Source organism: Thamnophis elegans, unplaced genomic scaffold, assembly GCF_009769535.1.
Source record: "Thamnophis elegans isolate rThaEle1 unplaced genomic scaffold, rThaEle1.pri scaffold_267_arrow_ctg1, whole genome shotgun sequence".
Lineage (NCBI taxonomy): Eukaryota > Metazoa > Chordata > Lepidosauria > Squamata > Colubridae > Thamnophis > Thamnophis elegans.
Genome location: NW_022473736.1, coordinates 15,703 through 32,261, shown reverse-complemented (window position 1 = coordinate 32,261; position 16,559 = coordinate 15,703). Strand labels below are relative to the sequence as shown.

The 16,559-nt window shown below is 44.8% G+C and overlaps 1 protein-coding gene across 1 annotated transcript; it reads right to left on the bottom strand.

The window, feature by feature from the left end:
- Positions 1-401: 401 nt before the first annotated feature.
- Positions 402-15,791, bottom strand: BCL7A (BAF chromatin remodeling complex subunit BCL7A). Its single transcript, XM_032238519.1, has 6 exons — positions 15,484-15,791; positions 9,337-9,418; positions 8,124-8,220; positions 6,525-6,692; positions 5,163-5,278; positions 402-3,851 (listed from the first exon to the last, which is right to left on the bottom strand). Exons 1-6 carry the CDS (start codon positions 15,573-15,575, stop codon positions 3,777-3,779), a joined length of 630 nt encoding a protein of 209 aa, XP_032094410.1. The 5' UTR covers positions 15,576-15,791; the 3' UTR covers positions 402-3,776.
- Between the last annotated feature and the right edge of the window lie 768 nt (positions 15,792-16,559).

Below are 16,559 nucleotides of genomic sequence, written 5' to 3'. Positions count from 1 at the left end.
CCATCCACACACCAAGCCAGTAAAAAAATTTTTTTTTAATGCTGCCTCATTGTTTTGTGTTGTTGTTAAAAGTGCCCGCACTTTTTTTGGAATGTTTTAACAATTCTTTCCCCCCCCAAAAAACGTGATGAGTTTCAGAAACGAACGGTTCGGCTATAAAAAAAAGAATATGTATCTACCTGCTTCCATCTAAATCAGTCGGTTCATTTATCTTGCTAGCTTACGCCTACCTACTTCGAGGGCCAAAATAACATGAATGTAGGTTAGTTAGGAAGCACGTCTGAACGCTTTGCACTGTATTTCTGACCAATGTTGGGCTATGACCTGCCACGGTGGGGGCTACACAATTGCCCCCCACCCCTGCCACCGCCGCAGGCCTGGCGGATGACTGTTTTATTCACGTGAGGATTTCCAGTCACTGTGATGCAAAATCTCAATATTTCTTTCCTTCCCCCCCACATACACACTTAGGATCTGCAATCAAAACCAGTTGCTTTAATGGTCCCCAGTAAAGGCAGACCTAGAAGCTGGACCTGGGACCGGGTCTGAAGAGATGGAAGACCCTCTTCCACAGACACACACGGCTGGTTCTCAACCCTAAACTTTCCAACCGCTCAAAGCCTTCGCAAGCTGGGCGACCGAAGGGCCTGTGGCTAATTAGGCACTTCGAAATGAAACACGAAACACACAATCTAGACACCGTTTCAATGTTGTACGCCACCCTGAGTCCTTGGGAGAAGGGAGGCATATAAATCTAATAAACCTTAAACCTATTGTACAATTCTGCATATCTGGTCTCCCCCACCGCAGTTCAAATGGTGCAGACAGACATTTAACAGGAAATAATCTGTTACAACTCCATTCTCTCTGCTTAGCTGCCTTGGTTAAGGGTGGAGGTCCCAATCACCATATTTGAGGGCTCTGGAGATGCTGGTTTGGGTTGATTTTTCTTTTTTCCGAGCTGTGGAAGGACAAAGTGACCGCTATTCTTTCAAAGTTTAACTCCCAAGCATTTCTTTTTTCCCTGCTGCAGAATTCCACCTAAAGTCCACGGGAAATCAGCCGCAATGGGCCATGGGAAGAGATCAAGAAGCCAGTTTTACCACTAAACTTATCACAATGTCAGCCATGCCATTAGATCATTTCTAACCAAATGAAATAGTTGAGGTATTTTAGTGCTATTTATATAATCTATCTATATATCTATATATACTTTATCCATTTAAGTACAGGATTCAGCTTTGAAATTTTTATTTTTATTTTTTAAAAAAGAAACGCCTATTTGCTTCCTTGGAAACTGTAAAAAAAACACACACACACATTAAAGCACAACCACAAAAACCGAAAGCTTCTATAGACAGCGAATATTGCGGGGAGGTTTCAGAGCCATGGACCGTTTTCAGTGATCGATTAAAAGCGACATAATTTACAATTTATTTTTAAGTTCAAAAATATATATATTTGTCTGTTTCATAGATCAGTTGGCATGCCCCCCGCCCCCCCCCGAGAAAACCCCCACGAACCCCGGTTAAACGTCACGTCCATACTAGCTGCGATTTAACCAGTCATCGCCATGTCTGAAGCAGATACACCAATGAGAGAAAAGAAGAAGAAAAAAAAACGTATCACTTTAGCATTTAATTCTGCATATTGTGCAAATAATAATAAATAATGTCTCTTTTGGATAGTTAACGAATCTGTCATCCAGGCACAAAGAGACTTTCCAAGAAGCACACTGCTGTCATGAATAATTTGCAAGGAAAAAAAATTTAGTTTTGATGAGATGCAAATATTTATTTCAACACAAAAGTGAGATCTTCCCAAATTTGAATGCATGGCCTCTTTCTACACGGTTAACGCCTCTACAAACATTTGATGGAAGGTCAGAATTGACCACTTCACTTCGACCAACTTTCCCCCCCCCCCCAATAATTAATTGCAAATGCAATGCAGTAGCCAAAACTAAAGCCATTTTCACTGTCGGAGAAATCAGAAATGAGTATTTTTCAAACGAGCAATTATTAAGGGAAGTGTCTGGATTGGAAGCTATTTTTTTTTTCCTTTTTAAAAAAGCCACCCACTCATTCCATAGCAAACTAGAAGTAACTGTTTTATAGCTGTCGTGATAAAAGGCATCTGTTCCCATGTGTTGCTTTTTATTTTACTTTAAGGATTTCTCCTACAGGCGGAGAATATTCCCACCTATCCAAAGGAGCTGTAGGAGCTTATCCAGGTCTTAAAAAGTGTGCAAAACTCTTGTGTGTAATCTAGCAAGCCCAGCCCCAACGTAGCCCCATTGGAAAACGACAAAGTGCAAATCTGTTGCGATTGAAGCTGCGTTGATTTCCACAAGGTTTTTGCCCCCAGCAACTGGCCTAAGACCCACCCCAAATGCGTAGGCCCACGCTGCCCTTTTCAGCTGCTACATTAAGCCAGCTTCTGTGGCCAGGTCAAGTGCGCACGGGACACATCTGTCTGAACGAGAGACTCCGGAAATCACAAAGCTGTATTTACAAGCAGATCTTGAGACAAAAGGAGCCTCAAAAAAAGTACACACAAACGTTTGGACGACAGTCAACATCTCGGGAGAGAACAAAACGGTGAAATCCAGTTGAATCTTTAAAAATGATTGGAGAATAGATCTATTCAAAACTTGCAACTGTCATGCACTGGGGATCCGTTTGTAACGAAGCCAAAAGGAGGCTCAAGTACGGATTCCCAGATTCAAGTCCTTAAAACGCATAATTTGCTTTTGTAACCGAAGAAACCCTAATTTTAAGTGAACGTCAGAAACGTGTCGGTCAATCTTAAAAAGGCCACACTGGACAGCCTTTGTAGACGCATTATTCCATTACGAAAAGTCTGTAAAAACCAAGGTGGTTTGGGGGTAGGGGGTTTGGGGGGGGGGGCACCCAAGGTAGTGCAGGAGAAGGTTGACTTACTTAAGAAAATGTATACTTGAAACGTTGCATTCAAAAAAGGAAGTGAACCCTGGAGGTACAGGAAAACCAAGCATCATCCGTGAGGATAATTCCCCATCCACCGCCCTCCAACTGTGAAAATGGCTTCTTAATTTCTCTCACGTGTCTCTTTATCAGGACATTAAGCACCAGAGTATTTGCGTTTTGTTTTGTTTTTTTTAAAAAAACGGAACATTATTTTATATGGCATTGTACAAACAGGCCACTTTGCAAAGGAGAAGTTGCAGAAATTAGCCCTGCTGTGTTTTTGTTTTTTTTATCATTTTGGGACACAAGGCACGAAAAATAACCAACCCCAAAACAAGAGAGAGAGAGAGAGAGAGAGAGAGAGAGAGAGACATCACATCAGAAACAGTGAACTTCACATGTGAAGAGAATACCTGACCTGTACCATTCTTAAATATCTTATAATGTTAAATAGAGAATGGGAGAGAGAAAAGGAAAAAAAAATAATAATACATCAGCAGCATAATTGTAATTCTGACATTAGAAACAGTGCGTCGACCCCTCCTGAGTGTTTACTCTAACCATTTCGGAGACAGTAACTTTAAATGCTCAACAGTTTTGCTTCACAGGGAGGGAAAAAAAAAAGTTTTCAGTGTCTGAAGAGATTAAAAACGTTCGCTTGGTTTTCCTCGGATTTTCCGCCTGGTAACTTGGAAAGTTTTATAGGAGTTTTCCCTCCTCGTCCAGGAGAAGAAGAAGATGCTCATGTACAACGGTTGTTCAACAATTTAGCCCATTGATGTACCTTTACATAAAAACCGCCCAGGGAAAAAAATAATAATCTAAAGTTTATATTTCATCCATGTTTTGCTGAGAGGGCGCCTCCATTTTCATCTTTTTAGGAGGTGGCACTCCTTCAGAGTCCTTAATGCAGGGAAAGAGGGAGAAACAAGAGGTGGGAAAAAAAGAATTAGCATTAGCAACAAATCAAATCAACCGGTTATTTTTTTTTGCATTTCAGGACACACACACGAAAAAAGGAAATGACACCCCTATTAAGGGGGACACTTCAGTCCGACCACAGTTACTCGCATGCTTTTTCCAAATCGCAGAATTTATTTCTGCACAACATCACACCGGAAGATCATTGCGCACAGCTATTTGTGTGGCTCTTTCTCTATCACAATTGAGTGTTTAAAGAAATCTCCGAAAATTCTCCCAAGCGTGTCAAAATAACACCCAGGATACTCTATGAGGGCTATAAACTATCCAAAGGGTTACCCGTTTCTTGTACTGGAGTTGCTGGTATCACATTTAAAGATTTGAAAGGGAAAAAAATACGTCATCCGTGTAACCTTAATCCAATCTTCAGGTTCTCTTAATAGAATTTTAAAATGAAGGAAACCGGCAGAACGAACTGATCAAAATTGGTTCTCTTCCAGATGACCTCCCTAATTAATCTTGTTCTGACTCAGGCTTCCTTAAGAAGCATGAAGCAGGTCACACGACTGTGAATTCCTTTCATTCATAATTAGCCAGGCTTAGCAAATAGTCTTTCCGAGGAATATTTATCAACACGAACCTTATCTCGCTTGGACAGCTGCCAGATAACTAGTTTCCAAACACAGGGCAAGGCCAAACTTGGCACAGAGTCTCTTATAGTCACAAACTGAACTTTCCACTCTTGAAACAAACGAAGGAATGAATGGTTTCCTGCAAAGGCCCCCTCCCTGTTCGCTCCTCTGTTGTTTCCTAGGGGAGGGGCCAATCACCTCCAAGGTGTGGCTTTACTCCCAAGTCGACCCTGCTTTCTTAGTTGTTCTTGTCTTCTGGCAGCTCTGCGCATGCACACACTGGGAACAGGCTCCAGATGTTGCTCGGCCTCACTGCTGTTTAGCTCCCTCTCTGCTTCCGACGCAGAGCCCTCGTCTTGAGTTTTCCTCAGCCCCCGGGACTGGCTGGCGGGCCACAACAAATCTTTCCAGTTTTTTAACACTCAATATTAGGAAACAGAGGACGCTTTAATCCAGTGTTTCTCAACCTTGGCTACTTTTAAGATGGGTGGGCTTCAACTACCATAATTCCCCAGCCAGCAGGTTGTTTTTCAGCCTCACAGCTATTATTTCAGACAGCTGATTAACTAAGCTCAGGGCTTCCATGGATTTAAAATTGCAGTTTAACTTTGAAACGAGAGAGGCAGGAAAGCAGGATAAAAATGAGGTTTCTTTTCATTACCTGAGAGTTTTTAGATGTCTCTGTGTCATTTTCCGCTGAAGGCTCTGTTTCAACTTTCTCTGAGCTATTGATAGAATTCTCCATTGAAGACTGTGAATTCTGTTCATCAGATGCATCTGGGGGAGGAAAAAATGGCAAGAAAACAGCTCTCAAATCATCCGACCTTCTGGTGCTTTCAATTCGCTTCTGTTCACCCGATTAAGGAGAAATTAAAGAGACATCGGTTGAGTTTTACTGCTACTGCAGTTTTGAAGACAGACGCTTTTGCTTTAAAAGATGGCACGTACTTATTCTAAAGATTACTTTTCTGCGGGACAGCAAGGGAGAAACAAAAAAATTGCCAACGGCAAGCGCCAAGCCCTTTAAAAAGAAGTTTTTAATTAAAAATAACTTTGGACTGAAAGGCTGAAGCTGTGCTTTTCATCTAATATAAATGCTCACAGAACTTTTTTTTCCTTAAGCAGAGGATTTAGAAAAAGCAGAATTATATAGCATTCAGATGACTAGGACACTTTTGAGCCACCACTAGAGGGAGCTTTAGTTTTAGACCAGGGGTCTCCAGCCTGGGCAACTTTTAAGACTTGTGGACTTCAATTCCCAGAATTCCTCACCCAGCTTTGAATCCTGGGAACTGAAGTCCACAAGTCTTAAAAGTTGCCACAGTTGGAGACCAGTTTTAGACAAGGTAAAACATAATATGATTTAAAACCCTTTGGAAACATTTGGACAGAGATACCGGTAATTTGTGGGAGAGGGAGTGATGCAAAGTGCGAATGTAACTCCTTTCCCAGCCTTCACAAGCTAGTAGTTTGCGATCCAGAATTCAAAATCCTAATAATAAAGACAAATTTGTATGCTGGACAAAGTTCCTGTTGTATCTTTCAAGATTTTGGGGTGGGGGTGAGAAAACTAAACTTGCTTGGAAAAGTTGCCATGCTTGAGAAACACTGCTCTAATCACTTAGGAAGAGCGGTTGTGAAACTCCATTTTTAATAAATTTCCCGGCCTTGAAAGTCCAGCTCGCTCTTCAACCTGACAACTAAGTAATTATCAGGGGGACCGCAAATGTTTGATCTCAATATGCGGTCTCCGTGACTTGACTGATGAAGAATACAAGATCAAATAGATGTCTTTCGAGAATAAAGGCGGCACTGAATGGAGAATTGGTTTCTAGTGTGGTGGAAAGGTGGGGGCTGCTTTTAAAGAGTAAAGAGTTAACACCAAGAGGTGATCATCTACAACAGTGTTTCTCAACCTTGGCAACTTGAAGATGTCTACAAACATAAAAGAGGAGCGGCCTGAACCATACATCCTGCCTGCCGACTCTTTGCAGGGAAAGGGCCCCAGGAACTCCACCGTTACCTTCTGAGCCGGCTTCTTCTTTTGCATCCGTCGGAGTATCGTCCGGCTTGGAGCCAGGGCCGTCCACCTGCCCCGCGGAGATCGGTTCGGGCACAGGACTCGAGTTGCTGCTGTTCTCCTGCTTTATGGGGGAAGCGTCAGCCAGAGAGCTCTGGTTGCTATTGTCATCTGCAAACGAAAGAGGTCGGCTCGGTCAAAGAGGCAGGAGATTTCAGTGAAGAAATAACCAATTTCGCCGTAGACGCGATGCACAAGGACCCTAAAGGCTACCGTGACCCGTCAAAACCGCGCTCGACTAAGCCGCGCCCGATTAAACCGCGTCGCTGACATCATCAACAGGGCGACAACAGCCAGCGCGGAGAAAGAAGCGCTTTAAATAGCGCTTTGAAAGCAAGCCGATTCAACTTAAGGTAAGGGTTAGGTTTAGGGTTAGGTTAAGGGTTAGGTTTAGGATTAGGATTAGGTGGGTTAGGTTTAGGTTTAGGGGTTAATTTTAGGTTTAGCGTTTACAGCGTGCTTCTGTCTCCGCGCTGTTGTCGCCCTGTTGATGACGTCAGCTACGCGGTTTAGTCGAGCGCGGTTTTGTGGTGGAACCAAAGGCTACACTATATTAAGATCAGCACGCACAAAATCCAGGCCGTGAGGTTTCGACCCCACGCTGGCCAAGATAAACGCCCGGTTTGAGTGCCACGCAAATCCGCATTTCACAACTCAAGGCTTGACCGAAGGAGAGATGCGCTGCCAGTTCACATGTTCAGTGTCCAAAGTGCTTTGATTGCCGTCCAACAGAAGTGGTCCCGGTAGGGAAAAGCTGTCCAGGGCGCAACTGCTGACCTCACAGGATCCACTCAGGCACTTGCTGAGCGATGCTAAGAAAAGCTGCCGCTTCACCCCATTTCTCCTCTCGGAAGAGACATCCAGGACGGGAAAATCACAGGTTCCACGGAGGGTAACCATGGCAACGTGTAATGACTCACTTTAAATGTTAAACACGTGCTTCAGGAGAGGGAAAAAAAGATCTTGATTTTTTTTTTCTTTCTCGGGTTCAACTTTATCAGGCTGGAGACTTCCCGGGGACAACAGGCGCCCCCATGTCTCAAAACCTCCTCTTAGATGAGATGAACATTTGGAAAAAAAAAGAAATTTAAGTTTTAAAAGGTTCCCGAAATGCAACCGGCATGAAGCCGGAGCCACACAGGATCCCAGAGGATTTCGTTCCCCGTTTCTCATCCCACTGGTTACTGGGCTTATGCTGAGGAAAGGGCGGGGGCAAAGAAACACGCAGGAATACATCCTCACATAAAAAGACCAAATCAAAACCAAGGTTTATTTTTTTTAAAAAAAATTAAGTTTACATAAACAGCTTTTGGGATTACAGCACTAAGGAAAAATAAAGTGCCATCATTATCAGCAGGAGACTCATTAGCTTCCATGGTGCCTTTTTTTACTCTGGACTTGTGCAAATGCTACTTTTCAAAGCTAAACCTAAGATTGCTCCTTAGCAAGGCTTAGCGTTCCCCACATGCTGGCTGGCATCAGCAGCATGAGAACACTAACACACACACACACACACACACACACACACACAGCCTCACTCACCGTGCATATCCATCATCCCAGGAGACGAGCTGTTTTCTGGGGTCGTCACCTCAGAACCGCATTTTTCATCTTTGCCCTTTTTCTTGTTCTTGGCTTTCTGAGGGGCGGGAGGAGAGGATGATGGTTAGTTTGGGCTGAAAGTGAGGCTCTTCCACTGAGGTCGAAGCCTCCTAGCCACCATTCTTGGGCTGATCTAAACCATCTTGTTGCTGGCTAGTTTTGTCTGCCTTTTTAAATTTGATTTCAAAAGAGAAAGGTGGAACCTTTTTTAAAAAAAAAAAAACGTAATATTGACTATGATCATTACGGTTTCAAAAAAAACACCCTACTTATGTTTCGGCTTCTTTCTACGTGTTCATTTTACGACATTCGCATGTTTTTATACAGGGCAATACAATCTGAAGGATGGACTTTGGTCTGAATTTGTGTTAAATCTGTCTACTTGTTATCAGTGTTTAATACCACTTATTCATATCCACGCTAGTCGTGGTAGTAACTGGGTCGACCAGGAACCCCAAACCTCGCTGGGTGCTTAAGGGCCAGCTTCTGCCCACCCCCAGCGCCATTGCGAAAGATAAAAGCGGCAGAGAAAGACAATAGCATCCGTTATGTGTGTGGAGGGGGGGGGGAGGGAACCATGCATGGAAAAGGATGCGGCTCTTGCAATTAGAAGGTGACGTAATTGGTCTCCTAGGAGAAAGTGCCAGCTGCACTGCTCTCAATGCTCTCCATACACCGAGAGCCCGCTGAGCGGAAAGAATACGCAGATGATCGCAAGGGAGGCTCGCTCAGGAATAAGAGCAGGAGGGTCAGGCAAACTCCCATCAGTCGGAGGCAGATGGCAAAAATTGCAGGGCCTGGATTTAATGCTGGGGACGCCTGACCCTGAGCGGCACCTCAGCAGGCGAGATGGGTGGAAAATACAGCAGCTGCGCCGAGGTGCACCGTAATGTTTACTGTTCTAAGGCAAAGACAGGTGTGCTGAACTCTTTTATATGATGTCATCGGCAACTCCCAAGAGGCTGAGCTGAAGAGCGTGTGGCTTCCCACAAAAGGGAGAGGAAAGCTTTTCCTTTGCTCTCACGAGAACTGAGGCTTCACGGCAAAGTTTCACGTGGAAAAAAAAAGGGTTTTAGGAAAGGATGTTTAACGTTCAAGTACAACGTTATTTACGCTGGCAAAATAGTTGTCTTCTCTAAACGTTCATACTTACGTCATCTACTTTGGGCTCTGTTATGGGCACCCATTTGTAGATCCTAAGGGATGTGTCGCCAACTGTCACCCATTTCTTCTCCCTAGAAGGTGGCAAAAATTATAAACATTAGTTACAGGGATGGTCTCAAAGCCTCTGCGCAAAGCGCAGGCAACAAAGAGAAGGCATAGCTAGAATAAGCCTCACGTCCCCAGGGGGAGGCACCAGGATATAAAGGAGGAGGAACTTCAGTTATACCTTCATAAAATGAGAGAGAGCCTTTCATCTATGACCACAACTGGACCAGAATTTCCACCCTTAAGCAAGGTGGTTGTTAAATGAATCTCGTCAATTTTACTACTAGCTTTTTAAGCAAACACTACTGCAGTTGTTAAATGGATCCCCTTTATTTATTAACAGATACATTCATTTCTTTTTCTCCACCAGTTATTCACACTTTTTTTGCTGTTTAAATCCGCCAGTTGACAGGTTTTTTTTTTAAATTACCTTTTTCTTTCCTCATTATTTGGTTTTGCCAAAGACCTATAAATGACACTCAAGGACATTTCTTTGATCCCCCCCACCAAAAAAACCAGAAGGAAGCAACAAAAAGTGCATCAGGGACTTCTGAGTCTTTGTGCGAGATCACCTACAGCAGTATTGTTGAAATACTAATTCGGGGATTAGAGGTGCATTAATGCAAGCAGCTCTGCTTTATAAAAGCCATTTTCTCTGAGTATCTGGCACAAGGTGAATTGTGGTAAACATCTCTTATGCAAACATGTTAACAGACAATGCTAAGAATTTCTAATTTCCTGGATCAATCTACCACTCACATCAATATTAATCAGATATTAAACACGACCTTCTAACGGGGTTTAAATACACGGCTTCCCCAGTACAGTTGGGTTTGCAGATGAAGTAAAAGGTATATAATCACTTACACGTCTCAAAATATACCCAATCAGCATCTACGCTGGGCTAAAACAAATATTTGCAAGATAAGGACTTCACATTCCCACATTTCACTATATGCCAAGCAGATAAATCTAATAAAGAGGGAAAGAGCCATCTGGCAAACAGAAGGTGGAACAGCACCACCCTGCCTCCCTAAACGTGGCTCCAGAAATGCACACTTATCCAGAAGAAATCTGTACAAAATGCCTTTCCAAGATAAAAGAATCCCGAAATCTTCATCTAAACAAGCGGGATGACACAGTACATCTGTAGGGCTCAACCAGAGGCTGGACTAGACTAGTGTTGAAGAAGCCACTTTCCTGAACGCCTTCTTAATTCTCCTTAACAGCAGAAACTCAAGAAAGGAAGCAATGTTATCAGCTCTCCACAGTTGACTTAAAGCAAACCCAACAAGCCATCCAACATCTCAAAGAAACATGGCCACTGAATCTTCTGGGCATTTCAAAATGGCCAGCATTAGCTCAATAGGTTTTCCAGTCACCACGGAAGAACGTTATTAACACATTCAATCCCTTCACAACGTCCTAGACCCACCAGTGGTAAAGTCCTAGCTTAAATATCCCAGGCTTCCGGGCTACCCATACAAAGCAAAGCTTGCATCACCTTTGTCTGAGATGATGCCAAACAAAATCATGTCATTCAGGATGAGCCCAGCGTTCATTTTAAATTAAATTCCCCTGTTGAGGGTTGCAATGTGTCACGTAATTACACAGATCACGTAAACCCTCGTGACTAAGCTCCATTTTAGAAGAGGGCAAAGCAGGCATAAAGGTTTTCTTCCTCTTTAAACTGGATGTCTGCCTTACATACCGCACAGACTGTAGTTCTCTGTATTTAACAGGAATATTCTGTCGCAGATTTCATTTCAAAATACGCTATAGATGAGTGTTTAAAGTAAGCATCTAAAATGAATTTTTAGGAGGAGTTAGGTTTGTTGAATAAGAGTTTAAAGAACGATCTTGGTTTGCCATCATAAGTCATCAAGCCACATGCTGGGTCAATCAGCATGTAGGAGGATACTGGGGAAAATACATGAGAAAATTTATGGTTTGTTGGTTCCCAAGTTTTCAGACAAGTGAACTGTTGCCAGATGTAAATATTTCCCATGAAGGATGTCTGTTATACAGTATTGTGTCTTCAAATCCATTGCCTTTAACTTTTCCCCTGAGAAGGACTGGAATTATGAAACAATAATCCTATTTTGGATCTGTAAACCCCCAGCCCTGGAGCTATGAAACGTCTCGGGTTGCTTCTGCCAACTGAACAAAGAATAAGTGGCAACAGCCCAAACTCCAAGCTATACTAATTAGGAAGTCCCAAGGATTCACCCCCCCACAAAAGGAACATACGAACAATCCCCAAATCTTTTACGTTGTCACCCAGTTGATCAAAATAATTGGAGGGGGAACAAGAGTTACCTATAAACTCATCACTCCCATCTGTAAAGGTTAATTTTTTTTTTATAATTATTGCAGATGGAAAATTCATCACCTACAAAAAATACTCAAGCACTCTGCAGTTTTAACTGCTTCTAAATACAGCTTTGATCCAAGCAATTCTAACACCTCATCATGAAAATTGTACCCACTGACTTATATTATACTTGTGGAAATGTCCAAGCACACAGAAATTGATATAGGCCACCACAGGAAACACTCAAAAGTCATCACGTCCGGTAAGAAAACGAAATGATGCTATATCACAACTTCAGAAGTTGTCCACAATTTTACGCTTGAATTTCTGAGTAAGGGTGGGCTTCTTCAGTTCTCATCAATTCTTCATTAAACATTTACGAGCAGATAACTGGTCTTTTGTCCTCCAAGAAGACAAGCTGAACAGTTTGGTTGACTCATTAGGAAGAAATAAACCCAATGTCCCTGCACACAGAGAGAAATTCCTGGCTTGAACATTTTTTTTTCAAATGTCAGGATCATCACAGTCTCCTTTTGAAGGAATGAGCTACTATACAAGGATCACCTGCTCACAGTTACTATAGCAACTGAAAACACTAGCCAAAAGTTTTCCCAGTTTGTTTGTTAAGCAGAAAGAGAGAAAGATTGGCATTTTCTCCTTCTCTTTATCACAAGGAATCAAGTACCATGCAAAACCAGCATAGCATCAAGCACTGTCAATACTCCCCTGTTTCTCAATGAGCTCATTGAGTGTCTGTGGGAAAGCACCTTGATCCCTTGCACAACCCAAGATTGCTCTTCCGATTCAAATACATACATACATACATACATACATACATACAAATTATAATCAATTGTTCTGTAAGAGAAAGTGTTTCTCTTAAGGTCTACTTGCTTTTAACAACCTCCTAGAAAAATTGCCATTTTAGAACTGGAATCAATTGTGCAAGGGCATAATGCAACTGAATGAAGTTGTTTTAAACTTCTCTTGAAGAACATTTTAAGGTGTCACCTGATCCAAAACTACCAAACTGCACTATGATTGCTTACTGTGTCTGAATAACCATTTCACTGCATTGTGTGTTCCATTATTGCCATGCAAAATTCCACGATGAAAGTCATGCAACCTTTCTCAAAGGGACGCAATCATTTCACGCTGAAAACCTTTAATAAAAAAGGGATGGGTTTACCAAGGTTACAACAATCTAATGGTAACAGACAAATTCAAGTAGCCTCTCTTTCTGGTTCTGCTCAGAATTTAAATCAACAGAACAATACAAGCAAGCAGCTTTGACTGGAAGCACAGAATTGAAAAAGAACAAAGCATTTCTCAAAAGAATATTGTATCGTAATACTTTAAAGAATATCCTAAGCTAACAATTACAGAGGGGGAAATGGAACAGGACACATCAGGTCTATGGCAGGTAGCAGGACAACTCATAGAGAACGTAGAGAAGTCACACCTTAATGACTAAGTATCTCTTGGGTGGTGAAAGCCCCACCTTCACTATTCAGCGTAGGCAGCTGAGAAGATCCCAATATACCTGGGCGGTAACCTCCACTCTCAAAAAAACCCCAAAGACTGGGGTCCTCGGTGCTCTCTGGTTGCTGTTTGGCAGACATTTCATGACCCAACTAAGGAACAATATCAGTGCTAGAAGGGAAGGAGGGGGGTTGCGGAGAGGACGACTGTGGTGGGATCCTTACTGCTCTCTGGATTTGCCTGTCTTTTGCAGACATTTCACAACCCAACTAGGGAGCCTCATCAGTGCAGGAGTGTGAGGTTTGCTCCATTCTGTCACACTGATGAGGCTCCCCAGGTTGCATAATGAAACGTTTGCAAGAAAGCCACCAGGCTCGAAGAGCACCAAGGATCCCACAGTCGTCGTCCTCATCTCCACAAACCCCATTCCCTCTTAGCACTGATGATGTTCCCTAGTTGGGTCATGAGACGTCTGAAAGAAAACCCAGGTGCTCAGGAAGCACCAAGGACCCCACAGTCCTTTTCTTCTTCTTCCTCCTCTTTCTGCCCTTCCTCCTTCTCCTCCTCCCCTTCTTCTTCCTCCACTCCACAAACCCCATTGCCTCCTAGCACTGATAATGTTACCTAGTTGGGTCATGAGAAGTCTGCAAGAAAACTACCAAGCTCAGGAAGCACTGAAGCCCCCACAGTCCTTTTCCTCTTCTTCCTCCCTTTTCTTCCTCCAGTCCACAGACCCCATTGCCTCCTAGCACTGATGATGTTCCCTAGTTGGGTCATGAGACGTCTGAAAGAAAACCCACCAAGCTCAGGAAGCACCAAGGACCCCACAGTCCTTTTTTTCTCTTCTTCCTCCTCCTCTTTCCGCCCTTCCTCCTTCTCCTCCTCCCCTTCTTCTTCCTCCCCTCCACAAACCCTATTGCCTCCTAGCACTGATAATGTTACCTAGTTGGGTCATGAGAAGTCTGCAAGAAAACCACCAAGCTCAGGAAGCACCGAGGGCCCCACAGTCCTTTTTTTTCTCTTCTTCCTCCCCTTCTTCTTCCTCCAGTCCACAAACCCCACCACCCTCCTAGCACTGATGATGTTCCCTAGTTGGGTCATGAGACGTCTGCAAGAAAACCCACCAAGCTCAGGAAGCACCGAGGACCCCACAGTCCTTTTCTTCTTCCTCCTCCTCCTCTTTCCGCCCTTCCTCCTTCTCCTCCTCCCCTTCTTCTTCCTCCCCTCCACAAACCCCATTGCCTCCTAGCACTGATAATGTAACCTAGTTGGGTCATGAGATGTCTGAAAGAAAACCCACCAAGCTCAGGAAGCACCAAGGAACCCACAGTCCTTTTTTTCTCTTCTTTCTCCTCCTCCCCTTCTTCTTCCTCCACTCCACAAACCTCATTGCCTCCTAGCACTGATAATGTTACCTAGTTGGGTCACGAGAAGTCTGCAAGAAAACCGCCAAGCTCAGGAAGCACCGAGGGGCCCACAGTCCTTTTCCTCTTCTTCTTCCTCCTCCTCTTTCCGCCCTTCCTCCTTCTCCTCCTCCCCTTCTTCTTCCTCCACTCCACAAACCCCATTGCCTCCTAACACTGATAATGTTCCTTAGTCGGGTCATAAGACGCCCTGCAACGAAGCCACCAAGGCTCACAGAGCACCGAGGACCCTTCCTTCTCCTTTCAACCCTGAGCTACCCATCTTCCCTTCCTATGGGGAGCCTGGGGACAGACTGTCTCCTTCAGAGGCCATCCAAACTGCTGTCCAGCACCTTCAGGAAGGAACCCAGGCAGCCAGATCCAGCCCTGGCCTCCCTTGGACCATCAGCTGGACAGCAGAGAGGCTCAAGAGGGGGGGCAGGGAGATGGAGGGGGGGGACGGCACCCAGAGGGAAGCCACGTGGATTCGTGGCCAGGTACGTGGTTTTTTTTTGGGGGGGGGGGTGTTGGACATGCCACGTGAGTGGGGCAGCTCCCCCCCCCCTAAAAAAAAATCCCATACAGGAGGAACCGAACAGGGAAGCAACCCCACCCCCCCCGTCGCCCCACATGGAGGCGGAATCCAGGCTTCCCAAGTGGGGCGAAGGAGGACTTCAACTCCCATCAGCCCCCAGCAGGGGCCGATGGGAGTTGTAGTCCAGCCTCCCGGGGGTGGGGTGGGGGGGACGAACACCAGAGCCGCTTCTGAGGCGGGGAAAGGCGGGTCGTGTGGGGGGGGGGGTTCCCTCCGTGAGGGGGAGGGGCGAGACCCCCCCCCTCGAAGACTCTCCCCCCACCCCTCCCCCCCCCCCCCGCAGAGCTCCCTCCTCACCATTTTCGCACTTTCTCGATGGCCGCCATCACCCGCTTGATATCATCCTTGGCGCGGCTGCGGGTCTCGGCCCGCACCGACCGGCCCGACATGCTGCTGAGGTGGCGGCGGATGGACCCGGACTGAGGCGCCGGCGCGCCGGCTATCTGAGGAGAGAGGAAAGGCAGCAGCCGAAAGAGGAGGCCCGGCCTGGCTGGCGGCGGCGCCCGGACGCACAATGAAGCCTCCCGGCCGGCTCCGCCCCGCCTCGAAGGAGGGAAGAAAAGGGCCCGAGGCCGCCAGGGGAGGCCAGCCGAGGCGGTGGGCGGGAGAGGCGGGCGGAGTGTGCACTGCGCAGGCGCGGGAACACGCCGCGCAGGCGCCGATCCCCCCCCCGGCTCGCGCTGGTGGGAGGGGCGGGTGGAGGAGGGGAGGGGCCGGCGCGTTCCCGCCCTTTTTCTGTCAGCGCGGCCGCCGAGGCGTCGAAGGGAGGGAGGGGAGGAGGAGCGGAGTGGAAGATGGGCCTCGTGGTCCCTCCTGACCCTTTCCCTGCCTTGGCCCAGGCCGTCCGCAGGATGGGCGGCGTAGAAGTTTAATAAACAAAATAAAGAAATGAATTAAATATATTAAAAAAGAAAAGACTCTTTGCTTTTTGTATTGCTTTTTAGCCATGGCATTAGAGGGGATGGACGGATGGAGAGAGAGAGAGAGAGAGAGAGAAGAGATTAGATAGATAGATAGATAGATGGATGGATGGATGATAGATAGATAGATGATAGATAGATAGATGATAGATAGATAGATAGATGATAGATAGATAGATAGATGATAGATAGATAGATGATAGATAGATAGATACTTAGATAGATAGATAGATAGAGCTAATGAAAGATATAGATATAGCTAATGATAGATAGAACTAATGATAGATAGATAGATAGATAGAGATATAAGAGATTAGATAGATAGATAGATAAAAGATAGTAGAGAGAGATGTACTGTAGATAGATAGATAGAACTACTGATAGATAGATATAAGAGATTAGATAGATAGATAGATAGTAGAGATAGATAGGTAGATAGATAGATAGATAGAT